This window comes from Pollicipes pollicipes, unplaced genomic scaffold (genome assembly GCF_011947565.3).
Source record: "Pollicipes pollicipes isolate AB1234 unplaced genomic scaffold, Ppol_2.1 Scaffold_3216;HRSCAF=3773_pilon_pilon_pilon, whole genome shotgun sequence".
In the NCBI taxonomy this organism is placed as follows: domain Eukaryota; kingdom Metazoa; phylum Arthropoda; class Thecostraca; order Pollicipedomorpha; family Pollicipedidae; genus Pollicipes; species Pollicipes pollicipes.
The window spans coordinates 3,162,067-3,181,858 of NW_023596251.1; the positions used below are offsets into that span (position 1 = coordinate 3,162,067).

Consider the following 19,792-nt stretch of genomic DNA (forward strand, 5'->3'; position numbering starts at 1 on the left):
CATCCCCACATCGGCGACGCGGTAGAGGCTGTAAAATCCCCCGAGAGCAACATCCCCACATCGGCGACGCGGTAGAGGCTGTAAAATCCCCCAGAGCAACATCCCCACATCGGCGACGCGGTAGAGGCTGTAAAATCCCCCGAGAGCAACATCCCCACATCGGCGACGCGGTAGAGGCTGTAAAATCCCCAGAGCAAATCCCCACATCGGCGACGCGGTAGAGGCTGTAAAATCCCCCGAGAGCAACATCCCCACATCGGCGACGCGGTAGAGGCTGTAAAATCCCCCGAGAGCAATCCCCACATCGGCGACGCGGTAGAGGCTGTAAAATCCCCCGAGAGCAACATCCCCACATCGGCGACGCGGTAGAGGCTGTAAAATCCCCCGAGCAACATCCCCACATCGGCGACGCGGTGGAGGCTGTAAAATCCCCCGAGCACATCCCCACATCGGCGACGCGGTAGAGGCTGTAAAATCCCCCGAGAGCAACATCCCCACATCGGCGACGCGGTGGAGGCTGTAAAATCCCCCGAGCAACATCCCCACATCGGCGACGCGGTGGAGGCTGTAAAATCCCCCGAGCAACATCCCCACACCGGCGACGCGGTAGAGGCTGTAAAACCCCGAGAGCAACATCCCCACATCGGCGACGCGGTGAGGCTGTAAAATCCCCCGAGAGCAACATCCCCACATCGGCGACGCGGTAGAGGCTGTAAAATCCCCCGAGCAACATCCCCACATCGGCGACGCGGTGAGGCTGTAAAATCCCCCGAGAGCAACATCCCCACATCGGCGACGCGGTAGAGGCTGTAAAATCCCCCGAGAGCAACATCCCCACATCGGCGACGCGGTGAGGCTGTAAAATCCCCCGAGCAACATCCCCACATCGGCGACGCGGTAGAGGCTGTAAATCCCCGAGAGCAACATCCCCACATCGGCGACGCGGTGGAGGCTGTATTGACTTTGCCAAGATCGTGTCCGCGTGTTTGCGACTGTTACGCCTCACCAAATGGACTCCACACAAGGAGCGAAGAAACGCGGCAGCACGGCAACTCCATTACCAAGTCATCGACTTTAATTCCGCTTCCACTTTAAAACACTGAACTTGATTTCGTCCCAAACATAAAAACGTCGAAGATAAGACGCGTTCAGTGAACGGCTTCTTCCCGGTCTGGCAAGACACTTCGCGAAGACATCTCATAGGCAGATACTTTTACAGAGCGCTGTACTTCCAAGAAATAAGTTTGGCTGACCAGGAATAAGTACCTAAACTTGCCTTAAAAACCAACCTAAAACCTACCATTCACGCAGTTAAATATATGAGCATGCCATTCCAGGGAATGCCAAAATAAAAATCTCCATTTCCAGACTACAGCGTCGAAGGATGGCTTGTTATCGCTGCTAGCACCACGGGAAAAACGCATTTTTACACAGCTTAGCTTCAACTTTAAAAAATGTCATAGAGAGTCGTTGCTCCCACCCGTGCAAAGGAAAGCAACTTACTTAGACCGAACCCGGAAACTAGAGTTTTGAAAACTTACCTTAGTGGGCAGCATGCTTGTCAAGCACATTGTGCACCAGGGGTTAAGTGATATACTGAACAGATCCCTCGTTTTATTTTGCTCGCACGTAGGTTGCAAAAAATAATGTATCGCGACATGGGCGTCTCAAAAATTCCATTTAGTTTTTACATAGCAGGTACCTAGTTTACTTCCCCAGATGAACGGCACGCACTCGTATGGGTTCCCGAAAACTACGTCATATTGCAACCAGAGCCAGTGGTAATTACCTTATTCCCCCGCAGAAAACCAGAGGAATGGAGATATAGATGAGTTGATATTTCGGCAACATGCCTTTATCGAAACGAATAGTTGAAATACATGTTTAGCAGATGCACTTAATAACGTGCGATTAGAGCGGTAAGGATATTCATGAATGCGACCTAACTGAGACTGATATACTAATGCAACGATTGGAACAAACAAAATCGGAAAATTTCTGGAGCAAGTCAGAATTTGATGTGATGCAAGAATCAACCAACTGGAGTGAACTGGAATGCGCTGCAGCTTCAGTTTGCAAACAGGCAAATATATCCATACACTTGCTACTTGTGTCGTTTGATGCAACCACAAATCAAGAAATACATATGCATCGGTACTATCACGGGTAGACTTGTTACACCACACTGAGCTACACTTAATCTGTTATTTGTAAAACAAAACAAAACGGGGAAAAGGATCTACAACTGGTCGACTGGCTTGGACTTGATCGGCACAATTCCATGCACACAGAGCTGTACAGAGAAGTGGGCAGCGTCAGTAGCAGATCAGGACACACGCCGCCCAGCAGCGTCAGTAGCAGATCAGGGCACGCGCCGCCCAGCAGCGTCAGTAGCAGATCAGGGCACGCGCCGCCCAGCAGCGGACCCCGGCGACGCACGCACACCGCGTCGCGCCGGACTTGATTACCTCCGGCCAATGTTGTTAGCGCACGCATGCATGCGGTCGGCGCGGTGTCGTATTTCCCCGGGAGCCGTCCCGGCGCCTCATTACGGGGCGGAGGGCGCCGCAAAACCGCCAGCGAGCGTGTTGCGGCGTGGCAGGGCGGGGGCACACTGAACACCGCACGCTGAGGCGTCCGCACAGCGCTGAACACCGCACGCTGAGGCGTCCGCACAGCGCTGAACACCGCACGCCGAGGCGTCCGCACAGCGCTGAACGCCGCATGCGGAGGCGCCCACACAGCGCTCAACGCCGAACGCGGAGGTGTATACACAGCGCTAAACGCCGAACGCCGGGGCATATACGCAACGACTAAAGTCGCACAGCGAGGCGTCCACACAGCGCTGAAACCACACGCCCAGGTGCATACACAGCATACAACGTGAAGCGAGACCAGGTTGATCACGGAATAATTCACATTGATTGTGGTGTTTTAGGTGACGTTGTCGGCGTGGTGATGCGTAGAAGTTCAGTCACCGAACGTACGGCACAGACAGACATGCAGACATACAGTGCATCAGCCAAGCGGTGCACCGAACTGAGGTGGTGATTGACAAGGACTGGAATGAACGATAAGTACAGATGCTAGGAATATGCACCACAAAAGATGAGGACATAATCTGACCCAGGTCTGTGGTCGGATTATACACCAACATATGTTATTACATATAGATTATGCTGGATGCCATTCGATTTTGTTCAGGTTGACTCACGCACTTCTGTTGCTGTGCGACACTCGCCTCGTTCATCATACTCTTCTTATGCTAATTGCTCTCAACATGAAAAATAAGCGAGCTGAAACCAAACCTCAGGCTTTATGACAGAAATGAATTCACTGACAATGGATGCGTTATGTATTGACCCTGTGATCAGTGCTACCACCCGCATGCCTTGCGGAGCTTTGCCAGCGAAAGGGAGGTTTTAGTTGACCCCATGGCCCGTACGACCTCAGTGACCTGTACTGACCTCTGGGGAGATGGTGGCGCTCTGAGACAGCAAGGTCGAATGCCTGCAGCCGCTGCTGACCCCAGTGACCTGTACTGACCTCTGGGGAGATGGTGGCGCCCTGGGACGGCATGGTCAGCTGCCCGGCCGAGCGCTGGTTGCTCAGTTCGGCGTAGTATTTGGCTCCAGTCACAATGTCCTGTCGACAGGGGCAGCGGTGGCCGAACCGATCGAGGCCACGTTCGGGGGACAACGCAGCAAAGGGTTCTGCGATGCATGGCCGCGGAGTGGCTGTAGGTGGCGAGTGCTTTCTCGGCTTGGTAGACATGTGTGGAAAACTCTGATTCTGCTGCACGTTTGATTCGTGATCAAACACGCCTGAGCGTAACGGAACGCCACCCGCAGCCTTGCCCTTCGGCGAAGACTTCAGCAGAAGACAGCTACAACCGCAAATGCGATTACGGCTCGCAACCCTTAACTCGACACTAACGCGTTAGCGGTAATGTCGTTGGAATTGACTATTCGGCCATTATAATTAATAACCTTTAACAGACATACTGCCGGTGCCAGCCCATCGTCAGACCATACCCCGCCTGGCGCTCCCCAGCCCTGCGCAGCTCCGGGCCTGATGACCACAGCGAAGGCGACTGCCGGCTGGAGCTCATCTCCAAGCTCCGTCGGCTTTGCCCTCTATCAGCAGCCAGCCGGCGGTGGGCTGTCTCTCCAGGAGCACTATCGGCTGTCTTCGGCACGGCTCTTACGCATGCCAAACACAAGAGGCCGGCCTTTCTATTTCAGCAGTTGGGAGAAAAACAGTTTGGATCTAAGGACGTGTTGCTCTTCGGAAACAGAAGCGCTGCACAATACCGGGTTGTGTCGACGCTCAACTGGAGAAAACTGCTGATTTTATTGATGGCCCGGGGCCCGAATATCCTGAATGCCGGACCCAGTAGACGTAAGCACATTTTGCGCCCAAACGACACAGGTCAGGTCTGACGCAGCTGACCCGAAAACAGTGATTCCATGGAAAATAATTTCAGCTTAGTTTCACTGGGACGTTTTGTCACACATCTTCAGGATTATGTGCGAGTAAAGTTATTGTCGTTGGTATAGGAAAGGGTCTATTTTGACCTCCCGCAAAAAACGTCGGAAACAGCTGCATTCACCCGTCGCGCGAAATAACAGCTCAGGCATCATGGTGGTGATTCTGGCGCCACGCGGGAACTTGTGCTAATACACACACACACACACACACACACACACACACACACACACACACACACACACACACACACACACACACACACACACACACACACACACACACCACACACACACACACACACACACACACACACACACACACACACACACACACACACACACACACACACACACACACACACACACACACACACACACACACACACACACACACACACACACCACACACACACACACACACACACACACACACACACACACACACACACACACACACACACACACACACACACACACACACACACACACACACACACACACACACACACACACACACACACACACACACACACACACACACACACACACACACACACACACACACACACACACACACATATATATATATATATATACATATATACATGCATATACATATACACATACATACACATATACACTAGCAAGGAAACCTCATGTCGGGCACGCATATATATATATATATATATATATATATATATATATATATATATATATATATATATATATATATATATATATATGCGTGCCCGGCAAGACGTCACCTTATTGCTAGCTGAAGTGTTTAAATGTTGCGTCACCCTTGACTTGATAACTTCTGTTTAAAAGGCGTACCAGGTGTATAGCTGGACGGCGGCGAGCACATCATCTTTAGGATGATACAAGTCAAGCTATCGTCAAATAAACCTGCTGAGAAGGACGGCTGGCGGCATACAAAGTTCGCAAATTATTTCGAAGTACGTACGTGACCACTTAGCCCACCAGCATCCAGCACCAGCACCAGCACTTACCCCACCGTCAACACCTGACCAACAAGAACCCGCGGGCTTTTGGCCGGACTGTGGCCAGATTCGGTGGTCGAACTGACACTGCGGGTCAAACGTTTTACAAGCAAAATAACGGATTTTCATTTTACTTTAGTTCCAACGCCATCCAAAAACTGATGGTGGTGCCAAACACACAAGTTATGACAAATCGGATTTGATTTTTATAGATCCAAGAGCCACAGCGACAGAATATTCATAACAGACACGAAGCACCAGTAAATTAGGCTGCAAAATATGAACAGCTTCTCACTGAAAAACGTATGAATAAGAACCCTAATTTTCCAATTTTAGCCTGATTCTATTGAATAATTTTGTGAGTCATTTTAACAAATCCGGCTACATAAACCATTGGCGGGCTGCGCTCACTCTGTTGCAGCGCTTGCCTGCAACTGGCTAAGCGTGTGTTTTATTCCTCAGGACATGACTCTGACGTGAGTCTGGATACCGTCAGCAACAGCGATTGAAACACTGGGTCCACTTCATTCTGAGTGCAGCATTAGCCACTGCTAGACATTGAGTGTCAAAGTCAGCACCTGCCGTCAAATCGGCAGCTTTCCTTGCATGCGGGAGGGATTCTTGTCCAATGAACTGGATGCCGGCCCCAAAACAAAAGCAGCAAGCCTGCAGAGAGGAATGGCGGAGCGAATCAAGCACAGTGCACCACAGTGACTGCACTGTGCGCGACTGAGATGAGGAAGGCATGACTCGACATTCGCCCCGATTCATTGGCTTTCAAAACGCGAATGAATAAGGTGCATTGTGCGCCTTCATTGCTGTTGCCAATGATAGGGCCTTACGGAAAGAGGACAATGAGTTGGCGGCAGCGAGATCTCGCGACTGGCAACAAGTTTGATGTTACTAGGTCCTTGGCTGAGCGTGATAAGCAAGGCCTAAAGTCTAACTTTCCTGAAAACGCATCATTGCATCTTTACGTGCCACTGTTTACGAGACCATGACATATAACTGTATGCAGCGTACACAAGCTTTTTCTGGTTTAATCCTGGCATATTGAGTAGTATGGTGTCTGAGCACACTACGATATAGCGCCCCGTAAATGCAGATGCCGTCCCCGCCGCAGGAGATCGGCGGATTTGACGGCTGCCGCCCACCGCCCGCGCCGGCCGTAGGCTGCCGCCCACCGCCCGCGCCGGCCGTAGGCTGCCGCCCACCACCCGCGCCGGCCGTAGGCTGCCGCCCACCACCCGCGCCGGCCGTAGGCTGCCGCCCACCGCCCGCGCCGGCCCGTAGGCTGCCGCCCACCGCCCGCGCCGGCCGTAGGCTGCCGCCCACCGCCCGCGCCGGCCGTAGGCTGCCGCCCACCACCCGCGCCGGCCGTAGGCTGCCGCCCGCCACCCGCGCCGGCCGTAGGCTGCCGCCCACCGCCCGCGCCGGCCGTAGGCTGCCGCCCACCACCCGCGCCGGCCGTAGGCTGCCGCCCACCGCCCGCGCCGGCCGTAGGCTGCCGCCCACCGCCCGCGCCGGCCGCAGGCTGCCGCCCACCACCCTCGCCGGCCGTAGGCTGCCGTCAAGTGCTCCTAAAATCCGCCGACGCTCCTAACCCCGAAACGGTACAGATACGTGTTTGGGGTCGAAACACGTGCAATCACCGCAATGGAGACCACGAACAATTTGGACGCGGTCACAAGACATCCGGAGACAAACCCTCAGAAAATTTAGGGAGGGGGGGGGGGGGCGGAGGGGAGTCATTTTCTGCCAGGACTAGGGCCAGCATATTTTTGAAATCTGCGTATCAGGATAATATTGCATTGTTCTCGTGGAGCCATGCATTCAAACTGTGGTGCGTGTTGTGTCGCGGTTAGGAGTTACACGACTGACACTGGTGCCACCGCGGGTAGTTGTTTCCTAGCCCAACGTCAACGGCAGAGGGTGTAGTGACGCCGCCATACAGCCGGAAGTTGAGAAATAGCCACCAGCGGCTGCTGGACATGCCGCCGTTTCGCGGAAGCGGAGTGAGCCTGGGTCTCCGTGTCGGCGGATGGATAGCCAGCGTCATGCTGACCGTGCACCGCGCTCAGTCACAGCGCTGATTGGCCAGGCTGCTGCCGGCTCCGCTCATATCGAACCCGCGCCAAACGTCGCAGCCAATGGTCCGTTCTGAAGTGCCGGGCAAGCCGACGGGCGATCACAAATGTTCAAATGTTGTACCAGCTGCGTGTGCCGAGCACACTGACGGGCCAGACACGTTCAGGGCGCTGAATCAAGCTGGGCGTTTGAAGGAGAATGGTCTGGCAGAAAACACGCATCTTGGGCCATTTGACTAGTTCCGTTGGATCAAATGCTCTAAACAACTCACCCTTGAAACCACCACTAGACGGTAGGTCAAACGCTAAAAACTGTCGCCCATTGTACAGCATTCACGCTAGCTCTGTACTGTTTGAGTACGGCTTGTCAGTGTTTTTTCCTGCCAATGTTCGTGGTACAATGGTACAATGGTACAAACGTCGCCCCAAGCAGCTCGCCCGCAGACGGAGGTGTGTTATTAGCGCGCCCTGTTCCGCCGCCTTGGGAGGGTTAGTTGACCTCCCCTGTCCTCCCCTGGGCAGGTCGATCAACGCGCCCTGTTCCGCCGCCTTGGGAGGGTTGGTTAACGTACCCTGTCCTCCCCTGGGCAGACCGATTAGCGCGCCCTGTTGCGCCGCCTTAGGAGGGTTGGCTGGCGTGACCCGTCCCCACCCCCCTGGGCAGGTCGATTGGCGCGCCCTGTTCCCCAGCTCTGGGCAGGATATGCGCCGACACTCTACAAACCTTGGGCCACTCAACGAGCGGTGGCTAAGCTTTGCTTGGCACGATGGTTGCAAAAATGAAAAGCCTCTTGGCGGATCAATAACAATGAGATAAATGTTGATGTAATGAAAAAAGCTTGCAATCAGATAAACAAGCGATGAAACGAAACAAATGATCGATGTTTTTTAAGTGCATCAATATTAAGTGCGCTGCGTACTAAATAGGAATACAATACCATCCATGATTGACTGGTTGATTGGGTATGCACTACAACATGCCTGACTTTGAAATTCTGAAAAAGTATCCTGCATTTATCATGGCACCAGCTGTTTGAAAACGATACTTACGGATGAAAAACCATGCCTATTTATATCAATATTTTCCTGCTGCGCCCTAAACGACGCACACAAATACATAATTACTTGACTTAAAGAGAGGGATAGTACATCGTTGAAAAACAATTGATATACCGTGGCGGTGGCCGAACGTAGTCTGAGCGTCTTTCCTGCCAGGGCAAGAGGCAAGCCGCCTGATAACGCCTGACATCGCCTTACAGCCTCAGCTACTGAGTGCTCCACACAGACCCCAACAGCCACAAGGGACGTGTGTTGGGTTCAGCCATGTTTTGTTGAATTATTCCAGTGGCAATTTGCAGCATCCGTGGCAGCCTACGCTTCCAGTCATGTTGGAATTGATCATTGGATAACATTTTGACAAGGAAACAGAAAACTCGCACCGTCCGGCAGGCTAAGAGTAATCACAAGGTCACAAAATCACATGACAAAATTCAGGAAGGGGTATGGAAAACAAACAACGTGAATATAAATGAACTGGCTAAGACTTTTAAGCCATACAGCCATAACAACACCCCGGCTGCGCGACAAAACGGTCCCGTGGCCTCACGTTACTCAGTCGCCGAAGACGTGGAGGTACCCGACGCCGCGTAGAGCGACCGACAGCCATTGGTCCTAACTGAACTGCCGCAAACCGACACTTCTAAGTACTAATGCCATTTGTGTCGCTGTACATGTTGTTAGTGCTGCTAGTGGCTACCTGCATGTTGCTTAAGATATGACGCTACCCGGCTTATCGATCACGCAACCTTAGCATGCTGCTTAGTTAGCAAGCACCCAGTCTTAGCTTATAATATTGATCTTTGCGTGTTTTTTCAGACAAATCATCTGAGATATTACCTTAATGGAAAAAAGGCCTCTTAAGAGCCATCCAACTCCCCCCCAAAAAAAAGAAAAGAAGAGGGTACACACTGCAACAAAAGTAAAACGCGCGGGGTACGTAAACTTACCTCTAAGAGCTTCTCGCGAAGGCCGTGAGCATCCAGGTGAGGAGGCCACTCCAGCTGATTCCAAAACTCGCGCACCTGCAACGTATTTAAAACATCGGTAGAATCTACCTACAGACAACAAAACATTACTTTTCGATTGGTCAGCTTAGTCGGATCAGTTGTACAGGCACCAGCATGACCTGGAGAGGACACGTGAAGGGTTTTCTAAACCCAAAGCAGGTGCTGGTGACTTTCAAAGGCGACTTGCACACGTCTAGGCGCACAGAGTCGCAGTTTAATGAGTTGGGTCTTCGATATCGGTTCCCCTCCTGGACAGCGGCGAGCATTTATTGTCACCAGTTGATAGGTCTGCAAAGGCACGCTGTTTCCTTTGAAAGCAGGTCATAACGAACAGCACACAGTGTTGCGCAAACTCATCTTCTCTGGCCGTAAAGGTTACTTTAGCGCAGCAGTCCCTGGCAATGGCTGTCGCGGGTGCTCGTGCGAAAAACCCACCCACCAATACAGTATAAAGAGACGTAAGGGAACAGTGGAACGAAACTGCCAACCAGCCACAAAAAATTAACTGACAACTAACACCTATCGCTATTATTATGGTTGTGGCATTGACCCAAATGGCTGGAACATCACTGTAGTCCAATGTGTAGTACTCCACTCCAAAACTTACCCTTCCGAGCGTCTTACGGATCCCCCCTCCCCTCTCCAACTGTGGCAACTGTTCCAGAAAACGTCTGTTTAAACGCGTGGCTATGTCTTTTCAGGAACTCACTTATCACGCGCCCGGGTGGCCGATCGGATACGCTTCGCTCAAGTGGGGCGAAGGGTACTCAACCGGCTACCCGGGCGTGTGACATTTGATCTCGTGAGCCTTCAAAAACTGAGACAGCTAGAGACACAAAACTCACACGTTGGCTTCGGCTATATGCAAACTGACGACAACCAAACTTTGAGGTTCCAAGATCATGAATGTCGGGTCAAATAAGGTCAAATAAAGTTAAACTTCAGATTGGTGTCCAACTTGACGCCAGACTTCCTCCTGCAACCACCTTGAACCTGTTCTAAGCAAAAGGTCACTGGAAGCCATCTAAGGTCAGTGACCTTGTTTGGTCTTAAGAAGCTCATTGTGACAATAATCCATCGAAACTGCCTTGACTTTTTCAGTTGAGTAAGCGTCAAGAATTGTGCTAGGTGGCGTGCTCCTGAGGACACAATGTCGACCTGGGTCATTTTAGATCAGTGAAGTACTCTGACATTGAAAAAGTCCATAAAAGACGTCTGTAGCGGTCCCTGTTATAAAAAATTTGCAATGAGCATCAGAAACTATTTTAAAAAAAACGGGTGCCCCCGTAAAAAGCAGGCTGGTTTTGACCTTGGTCTGACCATCGAACCTAATCCTAGGTCTATGGAATTTGCTGTAATCCCAAATTTAATTCTCTTATCGCCCCAGAAACTGCCTAAGAGGAGTCTGGCTTTGTTTAACACTGCTGTGGCACCAGACTGGGCCATTTCCGAGAAATTACTTCGCTGAAAGCCATAGCGTGCCATTGACTTGCCATAACTCAGCGACCTTGCAAGACAAACCCATTTTTACACATACACATTTCCTATTTAATTGCCTACAGCTATGCAGTTTAGTGCAGGTACCACGCGCAGTTTGAAAATAATTCTGTAAAAACCTTGGGGAGAGGGGGGAGGGGGGAATTGGCTCCTAACCAGGCGCGCGTTAAATGTCATCAGGCACACTGCATTAATAACCGAGCCGGGGACGATGGCAGCCTATCTCGACCGACTGCGGCGCTTGGTAGCTGTTCCGCGCCCGGACGGCATCTCATAAACAGGCTCCGCGTCTGACCCGCTCCCGTTGCACTGCGGCCCCAGCTGCACCACGTCGGCGTCCGCCAGTGACTCCGCGTCTGACCCGCTTCTGTGACCCTGTGACCCCAGCTGCACCACGTCAGCGTCCGCCAGTGACTCCACGGCTGACCCACTTCTGTGACCCTGTGACCCCAGCTGCACCGCGTTACCGTCCGCCAGTGACTCCACTGCTGACCCGCTCCCGTGGCACTGTGACCCCAGCTGCACCACGTCAGCGTCCGCCATCTATCGGTGAGTGGAACCCATTCTCTCTACAACTGACTCCACGACCTATCCACTCCACCCATCCACTCCACTCCTCTCCGCCCTGACCCGGGGCGGACCGCCACCGGAGCATCCGACCATCCACGGTCAGCGCTCCGGACCGGGCGTGGGTCTATGCCGAACAGAACCTCGAGCTTGTCCCGGAGTAGAACTCGCACCTGGAGGCCCTGCCGGATCGTGGCCCGAGGCCCGACCTGATCGAAGCAGGAGGTCCCCTGCCGGGAGCGCCGGCGCTGACCTGATCGAAGCAGGAGGCGATGTCGAGGGCGGCCGAGCTGTGGCGGACGTACTCGTCCCGTTCCGAGAGCCTGTCCAGCTCCACGGCCTTACTGACCCGCCACAGGATCTTGAAGCGCGCGATGTCCAGCCATCTGCAACCGGTGACGGCGACGTTCGCCAACTGTCTCTGGCAGAGGCGTGTTCAGGCAGACATTTGGGTGGGGAGGGGCCAGCTTGCAGTGTCGCGTCAAACACCCGACAACCAGGCCTGAAGGGGCCGCTTGCTGAATCAAATGCTGAAAATAATGTTTGTTACATTCATTTATTACAGCAATATTTATTTGCTGTATTCATGTAAAACGGCTACTTGGTAATCTAAAAATGCATTTCATGACGTGTTGGGGCGGGAGCATGACCTCCCTGCCTTCCCCCCAAAAACCGCCATTGTCCTCCAGTGCCTACCGGCGACCAGTTTCAAAAAGCAAAACTAACACGCACGCCAATTTGAGATCGCACCCGATAAACATTAAGACTGAAAATCGCCGTTTTCACAAAGAATTACGGTACAACAAAAAAACTTTTTCCAACCACACAGATTTTATCGGCGATGTTTGGTTAGACATGCTTTGCAGTTTTAAAACCATGTTTTTTAAGACTTGCGTTTTGATAAGCCTGCGTCTGGCTGGCTTTTAGCAAGATTATGCTTCCACTGGCAGATATTATCACAAATTACTGAAAATCTTCGGTCGGTGGAAATGTGCGTTTAGGGTCTTTTAGCATAACAGAACGTGTCAGAATGCCATGATGGAAGTGGGAAGATCAGAATGCCATGCAGAATGCCGTATCAGAATGCCATGATGGAAGTATATGTGCTTCATATGCTGTGAAACATTTGGCGTCTGCTTGCCAAGGGTTCCGGGATTGCGCGAGCATTTTTTCCGAGATGTCAGGCGCTACATGTTGTGTCAAATGTGCTACGGGGATGTCATATCAGTGATACGATGCACCGACAATGATACCACTGATTTACTGCCAATGATTAACTGACATGATTGTCATGACTTACTGCCATTCAGACAACAAGATTTTTGCCAACCAGTCTTTGGACATACTATTGTCCAGACAAGTCGGTATTTACAGTACATATGCATATTCATAATACCTACCCGAACAGCCGACACCGTGGCAGCTGCAGCTGCAGCACACACAGTGATTGATAAGAAAGAACAGATATTGCTCATCGCGCAGTCGAAACGGAGTACTAAATACTAGAGAAGAAAGTTTTTGTTTACATGAGAGTCTTTTGTTTACAGAGAGAGAGAGAGAGAGAGAGAGAGAGAGAGAGAGAGAGAGAGAGAGAGAGAGAGAGAGAGAGAGAGAGAGAGAGAGAGAGAGAGAGAGAGAGAGAGAGAGAGAGAGAGAGAGAGAGAGAGAGAGAGAGAGAGAGAGAGAGAGAGAGAGAGAGAGAGAGAGAGAGAGAGAGAGAGAGAGAGAGAGAGAGAGAGAGAGAGAGAGAGAGGAGAGAGAGAGAGAGAGAGAGAGAGAGAGAGAGAGAGAGAGAGAGAGAGAGAGAGAGAGAGAGAGAGAGAGAGAGAGAGAGAGAGAGAGAGAGAGAGAGAGAGAGAGAGAGAGAGAGAGAGAGAGAGAGAGAGAGAGAGAGAGAGAGAGAGAGAGAGAGAGAGAGAGAGAGAGAGAGAGAGAGAGAGAGAGAGAGAGAGAGAGAGAGAGAGAGAGAGAGAGAGAGAGAGAGAGAGAGAGAGAGAGAGAGAGAGAGAGAGAGAGAGAGAGAGAGAGAGAGAGAGAGAGAGAGAGAGAGAGAGAGAGAGAGAGAGAGAGAGAGAGAGAGAGAGAGAGAGAGAGAGAGAGAGAGAGAGAGAGAGAGAGAGAGAGAGAGAGAGAGAGAGAGAGAGAGAGAGAGAGAGAGAGAGAGAGAGAGAGAGAGAGAGAGAGAGAGAGAGAGAGAGAGAGAGAGAGAGAGAGAGAGAGAGAGAGAGAGAGAGAGAGAGAGAGAGAGAGAGAGAGAGAGAGAGAGAGAGAGAGAGAGAGAGAGAGAGAGAGAGAGAGAGAGAGAGAGAGAGAGAGAGAGAGAGAGAGAGAGAGAGAGAGAGAGAGAGAGAGAGAGAGAGAGAGAGAGAGAGAGAGAGAGAGAGAGAGAGAGAGAGAGAGAGAGAGAGAGAGAAGAGAGAAAGAGAGAGAGAGAGAGAGAGAGAGAGAGAGAGAGAGAGAGAGAGAGGAGAGAGAGAGAGAGAGAGAGAGAGAGAGAGAGAGAGAGAGAGAGAGAGAGAGAGAGAGAGAGAGAGAGAGAGAGAGAGAGAGAGAGAGAGAGAGAGAGAGAGAGAGAGAGAGAGAGAGGCCCATGTTTAGTCTCGTTACGCTTTGCTCGTTAATTGCGATGCCTATTAACTGGTGTGTGAAAGGTAAATTGCAGGGAAGGTGTCACTCTGCCGAAAAAAAAACATGGTACTCATTGTGATGCGCGACAAGAGTTATCACTTGGCGTAGTCAATGTCGTGAAGGACTTGATTCACACCAACGATATCAAAGCGTTCTTCAGCAAGTGTCGTAAGAACATAAAGCGATGCATGCATTGCTAAGTGGTCAACACGAGCTACGATCACTTAACAGACCCACAAATCGAACAGTTACCATCAATTTCGCGGTGGACAGCTGATGTGAACTGAAAGCGCGCTCTTATTCAACACGTCAAAGGGCAACACGCAAGTGGCAACACTTTTGTAACGTTCGGTAGCACAATCCATAATATCCTTTGCATAGACAGATCGTAGAGAATTAACTGATCGAAACGTTGCGTACGCACTGACAATAGAAATTAACATTTGTGATTTTCCCAGCGGGTAGCGTGAGCATTTAGCGGTAAGTGTAATGATAGAAGTTTAAGCATATGCGTCACTAGACTGCGTGAAATGTTGCTGGCGTATATCTGCTTTGTAAATGAAATCCTCCAACAACTGATTGTGCATGTAAAGAATGTTTCCAAGAGAAAATGCCCTTCAAAAAGTGTCACTATGCTAAATGTCGTAAGTTTAGATAAAGGTCATGGTGTGATGCTTCGTAAATTCGTGAATAAGGAACTCATATTTGAAAAAAGTGACATTTATCGCACCAACAATTTGGTCGACTGGTGTATAAAAAAACAGTTAATAACAAGCATGCTGCGAAAAGCCAAACAAATGGAAAATATTACTTTCACAGCCGTGAGCAGGTACCCAATCGTATTTTTTTCCGCCGGCACAGCTTCTGCCGAACGAAATGCTGAACGATTCAGAAGGATATCGAGCAAACTGGTATACCGGCGAAATTGGACGCGTTTGATCTAAATAGGATGAAGAAGTACCAAAAGGTAGCAAACTCCCTTGAAGTGTGTTTTAATAGCACTAGCGTCTCATTTCACCGCTTTCGTAAATTACGAAGGCTATTATATTTTCAAGGCGAATGATGATGATGATGATGCTGATGCTGATGATGATGATGGAGATGTGATGATTTCGCAGAAAATGCTCCTTGTATATTGATGTTTCTAAGTATCGGAACTCGAGACTAGTTGTTCACAACCATGTTCTGAAGCTAGACAAAGATGGATTGTTATGGGAGGAAACGATTGCCCGGTCTTTTCTGAAATCCTAAGCCCTGCAAATTAAAATAAGTCAAGATGTGTCTGCAGTCGCTTGGAAGACTTTGTAAAAAGCTACGCTCGCTTGTTTCCTACTTCCTACGACTTCTTTGTACATCGCTAAACAATGTTCGATGGAATACAATGCGTTCCTTCTTAACTTCTGTGATGTCCACCCAACTTGTTTCCAATTAGCGTTCTTTCTGGGCAAGCCTGCAGCCACAGCTTCCCAGGCTGGTGCTGGGTGGTAAACATGTCCACAGCCGGTGACAAACAAGGTGACGCGGCGCTGTGCCGCGGCGAAAGTATTCCAGTCGATGCCAGCCTCAGGTCTAGCCCGAGCAATCGGTGCTCACGGACGACTGTGAAGGACATTTGTTTGTTCATGTTTTTGTCTTGATAATGTCTCATCCGCATGGTGCATAAGGCTGGGATGGCTCCCTGCTAAAAACTGGAGGGAGGGGGGGGGGGCGAACAGCAGGTAGAAATAAAGGGGGCCAAAGACGCGCGGAAGCCAGCATATCCAAACACGTAACATCATATTCCCCTCCTTTGAGACACATTTTGCGTAGATAAAATTGTCATGACCAAAAGATCAAAATGTCTTTGGTCAACCGTATTTTCTACGACACATTTAAGGCACACTTCAGATATTATGCTCATAGCTACCCTTCAGCCTTAGAGCCATTCAGTTCATCCGTTTGACTGTGTTGCAATAACTGGAATGCTTGAGCCCTGCCGCAAACGCAAACTTCCACAGATAGCTCCCTGGGGAAAAAAGCACGAAGGCTGCCATACCTGGCGTCTGATGGAGCATAACAATCCAGTCGGCACTGCACATACCTGGTGACAGCCGGGGAGAACCACTCCTGGAAGTGATTGATGGACAGCGCCCTGCGGTCGGTGGCCGGCAGGTGCTCTCCCAGCCTGAGGGCATAGAGAGGAGCGCCTGTTGGCAGGCGTTCAACCTCTATGAGCGCGCACTCAGAGATATCGCTGGCTGTTGACGGCGGTGGATGGGGCTCAGCCAGCCTGAGGGACGGACCGGGTAGACGCTGGGGACGTAAACAGGTGTTTCTCTACACCGTGTGCGCCGCGTGCGCTGGAGCACGCCGCTGCAGATCTTCCTGGATGTACTGCCTGTCCATCTGAAGATACCGGTAAAGGCTTTCAGGCTGGAGCAACGGGGGAATGACTCTCACCTCGATAGAAAGGGGATGGGGTGCTCAATCCGAAGAAGCGAGAAAGGTGTACGATTAGGCGTTGGTTCAGTTTGCAGTCATCAGCCGAGCCAGGTCATTGGTGCCTTTCCGGACACACACACACACACACACACACACACACACACACACACACACATACACACACACACACACACACACACACACACACACACACACACACACACACACACACATACACAGCAAACATCTGCAAGCAAACATGGGTATTGACCTGTAGAATACCTGGCCGACCTACGTGAGCACAGTTACAACACTGAGAAGCGCCTAGCCTTCCGCAAAAAGGTGCACGGATAGTCTCACTGGACCAATCAGTCCAGATTCACTCACACCAGCACTGACTGCCCTGCCGTTCTGGAAAGTGATGAGCGGACGGGCACTGGTCACAAGCACGCTCCTCCCGGGCGAGCGTGCAACCGAGCGGAGCCGGCCAAGACGCCCATCACTTCAAACACGACGCTGCTCGGATTCTCAAGGATCCAGTTCAAAATTACAAACGGGGAGGTACCTGTCTCTAATCGCGCCATCATCTGCTCCGGACAAGCTCTTGAACTCGGCCTGGCGACGTGCCAGCGTCAGCCCTGGAATGCTACCCCGGCTGTCCTCTCTACCGCCTGTTATGCACGCTCTGGCGATTCACGTGGTGGTGGAGGATCGAGCGAGTTCAGTATGGAAGGAGGGAGGGGAGCGAGAGAATGACCGGATTCTGTGGGTGCTTTGCAGCCATAGAATTTATAATTGGTCTAACTTTACATTAACACCCATGGCCCAACACAGAACCATATGGAGGGTTTCATCAAGGAAGGAACACAAACACAAGGACCACTACCCAACGTGCCCCGGGAGTGCAAAAAAGCACGTCAAAAACTTCAAAATGGGGTGGTCGGGTCACTGTGACCTCATTTTCTTCAATATACCCTGCCGCCACATCTTTGTCTTAACTGTGCGGCCCTGATCACGGACCACACCCTGACACCCCGACACCCTGACAGCCTGACAGCCCTGACACCCTGACACCCTGACACCCAGATAGCCCTGACACCCAGACAGCCCTGACACCCTGACACCCTAACACCCTGACACCCAGACAGCTCTGACACCCTGACAGCCCTGACACCCTGACAGCCCACCGGGACGACTTTGTCCCAGGCGGGGAGCCATCCTTGACAGCCCACCGGGACGACTTTGTCCCGGGCGAGGAGCTATCCTTGACGGCCCACCGGGATAACTTTGTCCCGGGCGAAGAGCTATCCTTGACGGCCCACCGGGACAACTTTGTCCCGGGCGAGGAGCTATCCTTGACGGCCCACCGGGACGGCTTTGTCCCGGGCGGGAAGCTGTCCTTGACGGCCCACCGGGCGACTTTGTCCCAGGCGAGGAGCTATCCTTGACGGCCCACGACCACCCCCGTCCCCTCCCCCTCCCGCGTCGCTCCCACGCCCGCCCCGGGCTCGCTCAGATCACACGACCATGCGCCGCAGACTGGGTCAGCGGGAAGGCAGGCGAGGCAGCCGCCACATCCACCTCCCTCAGCCAGGGCTTCACCACTGTCCATGCCGCCTGTTGGGTCACTCTAACGTTTCGCAGCATTCTCCATCCTTCGTACCGACAACGCAGGCACTTCTGTCAGCCGTTCTACGTCACAGGAGTGGACCTGCCCGTCAGCATTGCGCCCCTCAAGAAATATTGGCTTCAGATGAATGGTGAAATCGACACCTGCACGCACGGGGAAATTTTGAGCGCGACTGTCTCCAAACGGCATGCATACATGCGTGCATGAGGGCCCTACGCCCATCCCAGCTCATCATGGCCGCGTTGAAAGCCTAGCAAAGTCCGCCAGTCATCATTCTGGTGACAGTTTTGCAATGTCTTTTGTCTGCCGCCAGGAGTTAACAAAAAAAAAAAAACAAACAAAAAACTAAAAACCAGTCTGCATTATTTCATCTTTTCGAGCCAGCCATGCACCAGCTTCGACTCGACGAAAAATAGCAACTCAACATGGAGGGTTCTGCATGGCCGTTTCACGGCTTCGTCGTTGACGGAGACGTTGTCGCAGTGCGCAGTGGCCAGGCCAGTACCTAGCCGGGCCAGGACTAGCTGACCTGATGCACGCGCCAGAGGTCAGGGGAGGGGGGGGGGGCTGCCAGGTCAGAGGAGCGCAGGCAGCAGCTCCATAGCTTCTCCACAGCGCGACATCTTCCGGTGCCAGCTGTTATTTCAACTTAATACACGTTGACGTACGCTATAAGATAAAGCGCCTCCGTTGCGCCAACCACCACTCGCCACAAACCACGCCCCGGAACAGTGCCGCGGCAGAACTCCGCCATCCCTGGCGTCACTTCGGTACAAGACGGATGTGAGCCGCTGCCCCGGTCCCAATCTTCAGCCGGGAGCCGTGGGTCAGATGTGAGACAATAACATCGCCCGAGGCGATCTCCCGGAAAGCCGCGAGGATTTGGAAGTTCAGACGGCGCCGGTTTCGCCAGTTTGATGCTGATACCACCAATACATGGAGTGGATGTGTAACGCAGCCTCCAGGGTAGGTCTCGCACAGCCGTGTCCTCGAATAGAACATGGAGTGGACGTTGACGCGCCCTCCAGGACAGGCCTCGCACAGCCGTGCCCTCGAGTAGAAAATGGTGAGTGAAGCGGATTTACACTGGTGTGTGCATTTGAGTGTGGCAAAGCGACTGGAGTAAAGGTCTTTTAATGATGAAATCAATGGAGGTGGCGTCACCACTGCCACAAATGCTGCACGACATTATCAAAGCATGGTCGTTGTTCTGAAGACTGGTTATTCTATTATACAAGTTATCGTGATTCTCAAGTTGCGCTTGGCACATGTCCGGCAGATCGGCTGAATACGACGCGCTCGGGTCGATAGGGGATCGATTTGACCTTCTGGGATATAAACAATTAAGGAAGCTCGAGACACCAATTTCACAGGGAAGGAAGGGCTCTCCTTAACTCATTTGTCT

The 19,792-nt window shown here is 51.8% G+C and overlaps 1 protein-coding gene across 1 annotated transcript in view; it reads right to left on the reverse strand.

Annotated features, from left to right (window-relative positions):
* LOC119090913 (BAI1-associated protein 3) overlaps positions 1 to 19,792 on the reverse strand; it is a gene marked incomplete in the record, with an annotated part of 201,384 nt that overhangs the window by 37,610 nt on the left and 143,982 nt on the right. Inside the window, 4 exon segments of the mRNA XM_037213638.1 lie at positions 3,547 to 3,645; positions 9,585 to 9,659; positions 11,962 to 12,094; positions 16,417 to 16,500. Of these exon segments, the coding sequence (XP_037069533.1) occupies positions 3,547 to 3,645; positions 9,585 to 9,659; positions 11,962 to 12,094; positions 16,417 to 16,500 (391 nt within the window).